The sequence below is a fragment of the Thunnus maccoyii genome, chromosome 14 (assembly GCF_910596095.1).
Source record: "Thunnus maccoyii chromosome 14, fThuMac1.1, whole genome shotgun sequence".
Classification (NCBI taxonomy): domain Eukaryota; kingdom Metazoa; phylum Chordata; class Actinopteri; order Scombriformes; family Scombridae; genus Thunnus; species Thunnus maccoyii.
In genome coordinates, this window is record NC_056546.1 from 16,348,106 (window position 1) to 16,361,188 (window position 13,083).

At 39.9% G+C, this 13,083-nt stretch overlaps 1 protein-coding gene across 3 annotated transcripts; it reads right to left on the minus strand.

Annotated features, from left to right (window-relative positions):
• Nucleotides 1-219: 219 nt before the first annotated feature.
• washc2c (WASH complex subunit 2C) lies at nucleotides 220-11,522 on the minus strand. Of its 3 annotated transcripts, none has more exons than XM_042433926.1 (31): nucleotides 11,362-11,522; nucleotides 9,974-10,117; nucleotides 9,614-9,778; nucleotides 9,412-9,480; nucleotides 9,062-9,235; nucleotides 8,784-8,877; nucleotides 8,641-8,702; nucleotides 8,477-8,530; nucleotides 8,297-8,395; nucleotides 8,023-8,107; nucleotides 7,744-7,803; nucleotides 7,499-7,623; nucleotides 7,299-7,389; nucleotides 7,107-7,160; nucleotides 6,838-7,017; nucleotides 6,601-6,755; nucleotides 6,252-6,362; nucleotides 5,709-5,801; nucleotides 5,506-5,607; nucleotides 5,295-5,402; nucleotides 5,029-5,198; nucleotides 4,748-4,868; nucleotides 4,038-4,463; nucleotides 3,816-3,944; nucleotides 3,604-3,705; nucleotides 3,352-3,426; nucleotides 3,056-3,115; nucleotides 2,330-2,557; nucleotides 1,526-2,224; nucleotides 1,256-1,427; nucleotides 220-1,142 (listed from the first exon to the last, which is right to left on the minus strand). In XM_042433926.1, the coding sequence occupies exons 2-31, from the start codon at nucleotides 10,115-10,117 to the stop codon at nucleotides 997-999; spliced, it is 4,353 nt and encodes a 1,450-aa protein (XP_042289860.1). In that variant the 5' UTR covers nucleotides 11,362-11,522; the 3' UTR covers nucleotides 220-996. The 3 variants fall into 3 exon arrangements, with proteins under 3 accessions (XP_042289860.1, XP_042289859.1, XP_042289861.1); XM_042433925.1 differs by having other exon boundaries at nucleotides 7,499-7,626; XM_042433927.1 differs by lacking the exon at nucleotides 3,056-3,115 and having other exon boundaries at nucleotides 7,499-7,626.
• Nucleotides 11,523-13,083: the final 1,561 nt, after the last annotated feature.

Consider the following 13,083-nt stretch of genomic DNA (forward strand, 5'->3'; position numbering starts at 1 on the left):
AGATATTTGATGGCATCATCTCGAGGTTTGAGAAACAGTAGTCTGATGTGATTTTCACCATTTTTTTCTGACATTTTATGGATCAAACAACTAATGGATTAATCAAGAAAATAATCAACAGATTAATCGATAATGATTTACATCACATGACCTAAGAACTTGGAGTTTATGGTGCTTTTAGCACCATGTCACTTGAAAAGGAGACATAAAGCAACCAGGTGAGTTCTGCATTCTCTTCAGATGCTAATAAGGGAGCAGCTTTAATTCTTCCTTTTTTAGTTTAATAATATGATTTTAGAAAAAACACTAAACCTAAATCAAACTGAAATGTTACTAACAGATCTAAAATTCCATTTCTTTGGCTTCCTGCTCATATCAGACAACAATCAATATTTCTGTCTAGACAGACACAAAAACAAATGAAAACAAGTGAATTGGAAATAAACACACACATTTCAGATAGCATAAAATATGTTTCCTTTTAGTTATTAAAAATGAATTTCATTTTCATCACAGCCAAAGTTAAGAAATGGATGAATTTCTTATTAATAAAAACATTGTCAAAATGCCTAAGACAATAAGTAAACACATTGATTTCTCATAACCATGATATGGCACAAACCCAAAGACATGAAATCTCAACATGGCAAAGCCAAACAATAAACAAATCGTCAAAACAAACAAAACAATTTACTGCTAATTTCTGCAGGCTTTGAGGCTAAGCATATGGTATGCTTATAAAGTGCTATTATGTATAATAACGATTAACAGTATTTAGGTGTTACATAATATAATCTGATGCCGAGATGATTTTCGAGAATGCTTTTAGAAGATGACTTGAATCTTTATCTGGAAAAAATAAGCCACAGTATTTATATGAATTTATATGAATAAATACTCTATCAACAGTGTATCCGATCTCCAATCTTTCAGCGATCCAAATGACAAAAGAATTAATCGACATTTGTACAAATCTGGCTACTCAAAAACAACAGTTCAGTTCCCACCGAGAGCATTAAGTGGGTCGTCAAATATGTCGCCTGAATCCGTTGTTGCACTGGTCTCCTGGGATGGTGGCGTTTTCTTTGATTTTGGGGGAGCCTTTGTCACTGGTTTTACTGTGCTTGGTGAGAAGATGTCATCTTTAAAGAATGGAGAAGTGACACAATATTTGATTAAATATGACCATTTTAGAAAAGGGTAGACCACAGGATAGGTGTTATTAAAAGTGCGCATGTGTTTTATTGTTGCTTACCCATGTCATCGTCGAATATTGACTTGGTCTCTCCCTTTGTCTTGGACTTCTGTTTTGGTTTTAAAGTGTCCGTCAGGTCAGCAAAAATGTCTATGTTGTCATCAAACAAGCTGGCATCAATTGGCTTTTCTTTGTTCTTCTTTTGAACTTTAGGCACAGCTGCTACTTCATCCTGGTAAGATTCAGCCAATGAGAGAAGAAATGACACATATTCTTATGATGGCACAAATAAAACATGACAGTATTATCATCAATATAAAATAAAGTTACCTTGAAGATGTCCTGCTTTGAAAAACTACTGCTACTCTTGATTTCTTTACTACTCGTGGATGTGGGGGTCGAGTTGTTGCTCACGCCAAAGATGTCCTCATCATCGTCGTCGTCTTCCAAAAAGGACGAGGCCTTGGCTTTCTTTGTGGTTGACTTTGGCTTGACCTTTTGGAAAAGGTCATCACCGTTGTCATCAAAAATGGATGGAAGTGTGCTTTTATCTTTGTCTTTTTTTGATGTCGCCCCGCTACTGGCTTGATGTTGTGCGGTCTTCGTAGTTTTCCTGCTGGAGGGTGTGTCCGTGACTGAGGTGGCCCCGAACAGACCGTCAGAGCCAAAAAGGTCATCCTCGTCAGAGGATGGCAGCACCTTGGCGTTGCTGCTGTCCTTATTACAGTCTTTCTTGCCAGCGTTTGTGGATACCGGCAGTGTCAGTACAGAGGGTCTGGTGGAGATTTCAGGAAGTGACGGTTGAGGAGGTGACGAGGCGGTGGTTGCAGTCGAGTTAGGTGGTGTCGGACTGGCGTGCTTCTGGCTAGACTTGTCTGGTGGAGGTAAGACTAAACTAGAAAGACTGGGGCTGGATGCAGGGGCATCTACAACCTGAGTCTCTTCTTTACTCTCCATAGATCTTTGGGCTGATTGCTGCCTTGCCGCTCTGGATTGGGGTCTTCGTTGTACAGCACCTTTAGCGCGACCCTGCACGACAGAAAAAGTTCACTCACGGTAACGTGCCAGAAATCCAATCTATGAAAAAGCAACTAAAAGGATAACAGACTTAATACTCCAGAAATCAAACCCCACCTTGTGTGCACTCTGCAATGGTGAGATCTGGACTGGGGTGTCGAAGCTCACTCCACCTTCACTGTCTGTCTGGGCTCCTACAGGAGTTGTGACAGGACTGGGGCTCAGGCTGGAGCTGGACACCCCAGAAGAGGAGCTGGGAGCGATGCCAGGCAGTACACTTACTGCCCCTGGCATACTCGGGGCAGCACCAGGGAGCAATGCAGCAGGGTTGATCATCAGATTGGCCTGAATATGAGAGATGCACCATAAGAAACATTCATCAAAGCAGAGAAGACACCATGGATACTGAGCACTGACCAAAGACAATTTAAACACACTACATTAGTACATTTCTATGCTTCAAACTACACATTTTCAACTATTGAAGACACTATTCATGAAGTTTCTCAGTTCCAAGCAGCAGATCATTTAGAGGAAAATGAGAAACCAGGACTATGGATGGAAATGAGGCAAGAGCAAGATGCATGTCTTGTGAAACTGAAAGAAAGAGTGAGCGAATTCTTCCAAAATCAAAACAGACAATTATCTTCATTTTGACAGTCATGCTGCTGTATCGTAGCCAAAGTTTTTAAGTTGGAATATAAAAAAGCCCAGACAGAAGAAACCTTAAAAGAGAAAACATGTAAGTGGGAATAGGAGAGTCTTTCCAATAGGAAAAAGAATGAAATATCAGAAATGAAGACTTTTGATCCAATAAAAGCAAAACAAAAAAACCCAAATTACTTGAAGTTTCCCAATCCTTGATGAGGGATCTTTAGGTTTTACAGGGCTTGGTGCAGGCTTCTGTGTGGTCAGATTACAGAAGATTCAATATTTAAGTCAATAAACCATCTAAACACATTACTGTATTACTAACAGGCAGTAAATGACTTGTAGTATAAAAGCAGCTCAAACAAGCAAAAAAATATTCCTGAATCAAAACCACAAGGCTGCACTGGTATGTGTGTTCATGGCTCAAAGAAACAAGCAATTCATGGTATCATTGGAGCTGCGGTATATGTTGTTGACAGTAGACTCACCTGAATCTCTGATACAGGTTCTGGACTTGCTAGTGGTGCTCTGTCATTAGGTATACTGGGCTTCTCTGCTACTTTCTGTGAATGTAAATTACAGAGAACAAAAAACAAGAGAGATCAAACATCCCCCGCTGTTAAAAAAAAAAAAAAGTGAGACTCATTTCAATTATTATTTACACACAGCTGAATATACAATGCTTAGGAAGCAGGAATCCAGCCTAATTCTGATCATTAATATAATGATTGAATTGCTACCGGAGGAAGCGTTTTGGGTTTGGTGGAGCTGAAGAGGTCATCCTCATCGTCATCTGCAAACAGACTTGGTGCTGCTGGCTTCACTGAGCTGATCTTGGAGCTCTAGAAAGCAAACAGTCATGTATCATCACTATCGAGTGACAGACGTCTGCATTTAGACACAATACTTGGAGAGAAATATACAAACAGATAAAAGCATCTTTTATACTGACTGTAGCTTTCCCTGAGGTGGCAAAGAGGTCAACGTCTGGGTCATTGTCCTTCTGCTGTGTCTGACTGAACAACAACTCCTCATCCTGGAACACACCTGTGCTCTTTGCCTGCGGCCGCTCCTCTGCAGGCTGTAAACACAACATAGAAACGCTTATTCTAATATCTTGACTGCAGGAGAATCAGTGTAACAATGAAACTAAAAGAAAACAAATCATACAAACCTTTAGTGTGTTTGTGGTTGTGGGTTTACTGGGCGTAAATATGGGATCGTTCCAATCTGATTCGTCTTCCTCCTCGTCATCAAACAGACTGACTGTGTTTGTTTTGACTTTCTCCTCCTTCTTCTCCTCCTTCTTAACATTCAGTGGTGGGCTGTCCTTAGAGAGGAAGCCGTCGTCACCGTCAGCGTCATCTAATGGGCTTTTTGTCTGCTTGCTGGCAAAAACATCGATGCCTCCAAAAAGACTGACTGCTCCAGCAGGCTTCTTTTTATTCTCGCTGCTCTCTGGTGATGATGGGAGCGTCTCGGGGGTCTTTACTGCTGGTTTTTCCTGCTCTGAAGTCTTATCCTCCGCTGCTCTCTTAGAAACTGCAACCTCTTCTGATTTCTCTAAGAGAGAGGGGGGCTGAGAATCCACAGCAGGTTTCTGAAGAAAAAAGTTATTAAAAGAATTTGATCTCAGTGACTAAACGGCGCAATAAATTAACTATAACAGAATCTCATTATAAATATCACAGTTGTGCGACAAACTCACAGGGCCCGCTTGATTTTCCAATTTGTTTTCTCTCCACTTGAAAGAAAATTTTCTTACCCCTTGAGCTTCATAAACCTTTTTAAAAAAAAGCCGCTGAAGGGAAGCTGAAAACAAGATTGTTTTTCTTGGCCAAAGTTTTTTTATTTTCAACTTAAAAAATAAGTTAGCACACTCACTTTAGCCGCTGGGGCTGCAGCGTTTGTATTGACAGCAGGTTTGATGCCAAAGAGGGATCCTTTATCATCATCATCGTCTTCATCTTCAAACAAAAGAGCGACTCTCTGAGGCTTCTTCTGACTAAATGAAGAGTGACAGAATGGCAATGTTAGATAAGAATCTTTGGCAACGCAACACTTTTAAAGTGTTTTAAACTTAAAAAGTGTATTTCATCAGCTTAGTATGAGTAAAGTCTTTTCTAATGTATTAAAGGAAAAATAAACCTTAATACTTTTAATACCTTGACTCTTTTGTTGGAGCAAACAGGTCATCATCGTCATCATCAAAAAGGCTGCTTTTTTGAGATGTTTTGGCACTAGGGAGACTGGAGGGGGCGCTGGCACTGGGCTTCATCCCCCCTGTCTTGGTCTCCTGCTTCGCTGCACCACTTTTGGAATTTATCCACTGGTCCTGTCGTTCACACAGTCACAAAAATAATGCATCATATTGCACTTTAATTTAATACTGATAAGCAGCAGTAAAATTTTTGTTTATCTCTTCACATACCTCATCATCGCTGAAGAGGGAGCTGGACAGAGCCTTACTAGGCTGCGGGGTGGACGCTTTAGCTTGACTAGCTTTTGGTTTTGATTTAGCTGCAGATGCAAACAGATCCTGCAAGATGATGGACAAGATTACTGAAATGTACTCACTGCAAAACATGCTTAACCTATCAGTTTTGGTTGTGCATGAAAAAAAAAGATGTTATGTTTTTCACCTCTTCTTCCTCATCATCAAATAACGTCAGAGAGGCTTTGCCCATTTTGCCCTGGCTTGTAGGTTCAGGCTTAGACTGGCTCTTAGGGATGGTTGGGAACACCTGTAGAAGGCAAATACATGTATAGCGTAATTAAAATATATACAGTACCAGTCAAAACTTCACATTATTTCTTTATTTCCAGTGAACCTCGAGATCCTTACTTGTGTGTCCTCATCATCAGAGAAGAGGCCTCTGGTCTGTGGTTTCTGAGTCTGTTTGACAGCAGCTTTCCCCATATCTGGAGCAGGTCCATTCTAAAATCGCACATAATGAAGATGAAAAATTAATGTGAATAGATTGATATTTTAGTCCTGAAAGAAAATACTAGTAAAGCATAAGAGAAATAAACTCAGTAAACGCCAGCAGTGAATTTGGCCTTTTCTCAGACTGCACTCAAATATGGCACTCTGAGCCAACACTCATTTAATGACTGTGACTCAAGTTCTGTTCTTTTAACGGCATCCATGCCAGATAAAAGCCGTCGGGAGTCGGGAGTCGTGATAAGAACAGGCATGACCTCAAAACAAGAAATAATAGGAGGCAATGAAAAACTTTTGACAATTTAGGCTAGACAGCCAACAAACACTGAGGCAATTGAAGCCCAATGGAGCCCATTTTGGTTGAAAATAGGCCATTTTGCTTGTGAAAACACACCAAATTTGATTTTGTCAGGAGAATATTGTTAGACAATGATCTATTCAGACCTCCTCAGATTTCTCTGACTCCTCGCTGGTAGATGGTTGACGTTTTTTCAGGCCCTCAGTGAGTAAGCTTTTAGTCCCAGGACCAAACATGGAGATGGCCCCAGCTGGCATCTAAGCAATGAATGAATGAATGAATGAGTGAATGAATGAATGAATGAATGAATGAATGATCATTAGCATAGGAACTCTTATACAGATGACCACAAAGCACAACAAAGCCATAACAACATAAATGTGATTCACACAACTACTGATGTGATGAAAGCTTATTCAAACTGTTCTTGAGGGGAAGCTTTTGTCAAGCATTCTTTGTTCAGCAACAATCACACACTTGTATGTTGATCTTTACCTTTTTCTCAGGTGGTTTGATCTGCTCTTCTACTACCTCCTTCTTGATCTGAGCTGGAGTTGGTGCACTGTACTTTTCACTGAATATGTCACCATCGTCATCATCTTCATCGAAAAGGTCAATAGCCTTCTTGGGTTTGGGTTTTTCCTGTCCAGCTGCAAAAACAAAACAAAAAAAAAAGGCATCCCCATCTGATCTTGGACTGAAGCACAGAAGCACCCGTTCCCACGCACTTACCAGAATCTGACTTGTTCAGGCTTTTACCGCTGAAGAAGTCATCATCATCATCCTCATCATCAAACAGCCCACCTCCTCCTGGGACCTGTTTAGAGGTGGCAGGGGTTTTGGTAGCCGGAGCCCCGTTTTCTTTGCTCTCCACTGAATCAGAGTCATTCCCTGAACTAAACAGGCTGTTATCTGTTGGGAGAAAGTGACTTGGTTGGATTGAGGATGATGAAGCACAAGAGGAAGTGATACAAGATGGCATACAAGTAAACCGCTACTACCTGGGAATATTGAAACAGCACCCGCTGGAATTTTCTTTCCAGGTTTGCCAGATTCTTGGAAGGAAAATAAGAGAAACAAAAACAATCCACACATTAAAATATTACTGGAGGCAAATGGGAAGCTAATGAATGATCATTGTTTTGTAGGTGTAGGTGTTTTTTGCACATATTCGTCTATAAAGAGTGTCTTACCTGCAGTTTGAGCTGTGCTTTTCACGCTTTCATTCAAAGACTTTTTCTCTTCAGACACAGGAGGTTTCGGTGCCTCAGAGAAAAGATCACCCTGAAAGGCAAAACATTACACAGCACAAATCAAATTCTGGCTGCAAGCCACAGTTTCTGTGATGTGGAACTGGACTGACTCAGAGGGAAAATCCTTTAGTTTAAAATACCTCATCATCGTCATCAAACAGGCCTTTCCCTCCACTGAAGAGGCCACTTTTCCCTCCAAACGGGGAGAAGTCGTCATCATCCATCGCTGGTGGCTTAAACATGTCATCGCTGTCATCTTCAGCAGCTGCTACAATGAACATAAACAGAACTGAGCAACCTTGTGGAAATAATGGGTCTGCCATGGAAAACACGAATGCAAAATTAAAACAGAAACAAAAAACATGACGATGAATGAAAGTCCTACCCTCTGGCTTTGCAGGCTTTGGTTCTTTTCTGCCTTTACTTTTCTTCTTAGATGTCAATGCTTTCAAGACATGACATGGTAGAAAGAAAATACTCATAAGCATGCACATGCGGTGATGGCACTCATCACTGAAATGCTTTCAATGTAAAAGGTCAAGTACAGACTTTGATGCTGACTTTTATTTAAATTAAATATGAAGAGTGGCAGGGACAAAAGATTTTACGAAAATTCAAAGTGAGACGATTTACATCCAGCTGGTTGATGATGAATGTGACTTACATGCTCGATCTCCCTCTGGCTTGTTAACCGGTTCACCTTTGATTCGGGCTGCAAGCTCGTCAGCAAAAGACGACGGGCCTGTGGTCTGAATGTGATATGAAAACAACCAGAGAGGAAGTACGTCATACACGCAACATACATCAGTCCCCCCCCCCCCCCCCCAAGGTAGCCAAGCAACAGATCTGAATGATTTCAGACTTAAATTACAAATAAGCCACTGACAAAAGGTATCTCGAAACTCCTCTGGTTATCTATTCCTTTTCTACAGGCGTACCTTTGTGTCGTCATCATCATCCTTGTCTGAATCTCCAAATATGTCAGAATCCTCATCCTCCTCTTCTTCATCATCCTCATAACTCAACATGGATGACTTCTAGGAGAGTGTGGGAGTGTGGAAAATTATAAAGTTATTCAGTTTAAATGTAACCTTTGATGTGTTTGGCAGGCAGCTTACCTTCTTGATATTATTGTGACCTTCATCATCCTGGTTAAAGTCGTCATCTGAATGCTGTTAAATAAATAAATACCATGAGGTTTTAAATGTTCCTGTGCAACATGCAAAATTAAAAAGCTGGAAAAATACAGTGAAAGAAAACCCCCTGAAAAAAAAGGTCTTACAACTGCTTCTTGGCCATCTTCGCTCTCGATTACACTGTCTCTGTCACTGTCTACTGACATTTCTGCAAAAAGAATTAAAAAAGTGTAATGTAACAGTGCTAATGAATGTATGGTGCCTTCAGACACTGCCATGAGTATATTACCATCACTAGAGAGGTCACCAAGTCCAACATCATCTTGTTCCATGAAGGCCTGGGAACCAATTAGATATGGAAGGGGCCTGTCCACATAAAGATCCTAAAAAAGACAAAGACAGGCACAATGGTTAACACATACTATTCCTGATGAAAGATGGTGTATGTCACAGACGTACATTTCTAAAACAATCGCTTTATTAGTAAGAAAATGAATAGATAAAAATGTTGATGATGCAAATACACAGAAGTGTATCTCCACGACTGTCTCAAGATTAACAGCACACCTTAGGCTCCAGGATTGCCTCCACTCTGTCTGTGACCTCCTCGTCCTCTGAGTCAGAGTTTCCTGCTTTGATGTCCAGGTGCTCAAAGGCCGATTCAAGCACTCTCAAACCGTAATTCACTGCTTCCTGCATCTTGGGGATAAGCTCTGCCTCTTTCTGCTCGCGAGTCTTCTCCTTAACAGAAAACATTGATGACAGTCACACAGGCGATACAAGACAAGAAAGTGATGTGTGTCGAGTACTGTGGCCACATGATCCTTGACTTAATAATACCAAAAGGCATTTTTCACTATTATACTGGTTGGTCAGTGTTGTTCTCTGTGCCAGACAATGTTGGGAGAAACATTTACCTGTTCAGGCTGCTTCTCCAAAGCTTCAGCCTTAGGAATAGTCTCTTCTACCTCTTCATCATACACTCTCTGTGACAGGGACAAAGTAAAACTAAATTTTTACTTCAAAAGTACACAAACAAGTAGAGTGAATTGTCACAGTTACAGTAAACAAGTAGAGCAAGAAAGTAAACCACATAAAAGTTGAAATGATATACGTTACATTTTCAATAAACTGTGTGTTGGAAAGCATGAGGAAGTCATTAAAGACAGAGTGCAAGCAGCTGTCTGTGGCTTTGGTGTCACGGATCAGACTGTCCAGCTGCTTTTCAATCTCATGTGTCTTTGACAGCATCTTCTGGGAAAAGTCTTGAAGGAACAGGAAGAGCTGTGGTGTAAAAAAAAAAAAAAAAAAAACCCCCACCCACAATAGTTATGAAGACAGCAGGGACACTTTCATTTTAAAGCAGAACACGTTTCACAATCCCCTTCAACCACTCAGATTTCTTAAGCATTTCTGACACCTTTCTCTCACTATTTAAGTAACGGTGATGATGAATTACTGTTTCAATTTCGGACTTACCCCTGAGTCTGCTGCCAAAGACCAGTTGGTGCTGCTCTGCCGCATCTCTTCAAGACTCCAGGGTCTCTCCCAAATCTGAGCGTCTTTCCCCAAGTGTTCACTCCTGCTTGGGCCATTTGCCATTCCATCCGGCAACCCACTCATCTGCAATCGGATGGCTTGTTGTCATTAATCCAATTTAATAATTCAGACAGGCTTTTAAACACTTGTCATTAATAAATTATGAAGGGAAAATAATTCAACCTAAAAAAAGAATTATTATTTTAACTTCTGTAATAATGTAGCCCACATATCTGTTTTAATTTGTATTTGATCATGTCACCTGAGGACAAATCCTGGAGCTGCTTCATATATACAGTACCAAATGTTCGGACACTTTCTCATTCAAGGGAATGCAGCAACTCTCTTGATATTGTGACTGTACCGAAGGACATATTACTGGCATATAGTTGCAATATCTGTTAGGTCCTCTACATTTATCTGCCCCAAAAACTTCCCAAAAAAATATTGAATCACTAAATTGAGAACATCCTAACACAACCTGCATCTAAATCTAACACGAGTAGTTAGAAACCCAGAACATAAGATCAGTGGCAGAAGGACTGTGGTTATCCTCAGGGCCAAATAAATCATACTTGATGCCTCCCGTCAACTGAACAGCCAGAATGAACTGCTGCCCTCTGATCAAAGGTTTAAAACACCCCCCTGTAAAAACAAACCCAAGCTCTGTGATCATTTATCCAAACTTTTGGGCATGTGTGATGAGTTCATGTTATGTCGGTGTTGTTGTTGTCATTGTGAATGTCATTGCTTCTAACTAAGATTGCAAAGGATGCAAAGAATAACACATTATTCCTCCTAGAAACTAATGTAAAATGGGTATAAAATCTCAAAACTTCTGAGCCAGAGAGGTAGACTCGATGCAAGAGACCAGGTCAAAAACTGACTCATCTCATGACAAATTCAAAGTGTTAAATCTCTAAATTCATGCTCATAGGGACATAGTGTGTGTGTATAGATATTGTCTTTGCTTTCTAGACTCACTGAAACAAGGTACCACATAATAAATACAATTTTAACTTGTGTATCTTCCCTTGAACTAGTGTGGTGTCACTGCTAAACTCGCGTTACAACAAGCTAGTTTCGGCAATGGCAATAACGCTAGACATTTGCGGAAGACAACATGAGTTCATATAAAGCTGCCTAAATGTTATTTCCCCCTACTAGCTTTCACATTGAGACAGACTTGCTGCTGCAGGAGAAAGCGGGGACTGTTTGGCTAGCAGCTAGCTCAACTTAGCTAGCCAACATCAACGTCAGCTACAGCAGTTCCAAAGCGACACAGAAGTCACATATATCCACCCAAATTTAAGCGCCCTCATGCTTACCTTGAACACCTCCGGTCAATTGCAGTCAGCGACGGCCAAGTTTGGTCAGAAACGACGTAAAAAAATAAGATCGATTATGCTAAATTTGGCCTTTCCCTCATTGGTCTTCTGACAGGTCAGCCATGTTCTGTCTGCAGACAGTCACCTGACTACCGTTGCCTAGCAACCCCAGGGAAAGTGGGGCGGAGTGGAACAAATCAATGCGAAGAAGCAAAGAGACGCTTTTACGCTCAAACTAAACTGCTACTGCCGTGATGAATTGTCGAGTTCATCTCAGTTTTTGTCGGTGATTACCTGTGACTGTCACACATACCCATCTAAGTAATTTAAGATCCATTTTCACTCATTTTAATCCATTTAAAACCACTTGAGTTCTCACTACTATTCACACGTACAGCAACAGAAGCCCACTGTATATTTCTTACTTAACTTACCCCTTCGCTTCACTCCCTCATTCTTGTGACATTTCTGTCATTTTGTCCGGAAAATTTTAAAAATTCAAGAGTTTTTGTTTGTTTTCTAGTTGTTGGTTCTCACTAGCTGTTGGCTCTATCAACCATATTTTCATCATAGAAGCTTATTTGTATCATTCTGACACGTCTGCCCTCCATGATTTACTTTATTTCACTAATGTATAACAGACGAGTGCTCAGAGTGAGCTCAATAACTACAGAGATTGAACACTTCTGAATATTGTGAATATAATCTCTGAAGGAATTTTTAAGAAAAAAAGTTTTAGCATTGTGTGTTCAAGGCAAATTTCCCTGTGGGACAATAAAGTCTTAAATGCAGAAGACAAGTATCTGACATAAACCTAAATGTCATTTTGAGGCTCTTCAGCAGAAATACTATTATGTTTCAAAAATTTGAAATGTCCTCTGGCTGTGTATCACATCACATCCCTACACCATTGAATCCAGTAAGTCTGGACCATAATTACCATGAAGAATGAACACCCACACTTGATACAAACCCACTGAAGTCCATAACTAACATTTCACATTTCCTTGGATTCATGTTCTCATGTCTGAAAATCAGCTCAAACCACATGATGGTTACAAGGAGTACAATTAATCAGTAGTGATTTTATGAGGAATTATTTATGGTTTGTGCTAAAAATGTTGCTTAAGAATTACCCCTAGTTTTACTATTCTCCTTTTTAATTCTACTATTTATTTAAAGGCAGTAATTCCTTGTGACAAAATAGCAAAATTAGTTCAAGAAAATGTGACAATCTTGGACTCACAAGTTGACAAAGATATACAGCACACAAGCTGTATGTGCAGAGCAAAATCCAGTTCGGTAGGGAGGGTTAAAATTTCATGTAAATGAAAAACATCAAATGTGTCGTGTATCTATGCTAACCCAAAGTATGACTTATAATTTTAAACCAGTCATTACAAATTCTGTAGCATTTTTTGGATTTGTATTTGGCTTAAGTGATTTTCAAAGTTGTGAATGCTTTCATAAATACATTAGCTGTGTTGCTTTATATTATCTAGATTATTAATATATCAATATTGTTAATATTGGTAGGTCTGCTGTAGACCACTTGCTACTTTTACATTTTACCTGAGATGTCTTATAAAAGGCAATGAAGAGTTCTGGTAAAACGTAAACAAAATTTATTTTTTGTATTTGGCAACAGCTATAAAAAAGTATTTTTAATCATTAAAAAAATATTTCCCCAAAAGGGAAATTTAACAAAATGCACCCAATAAA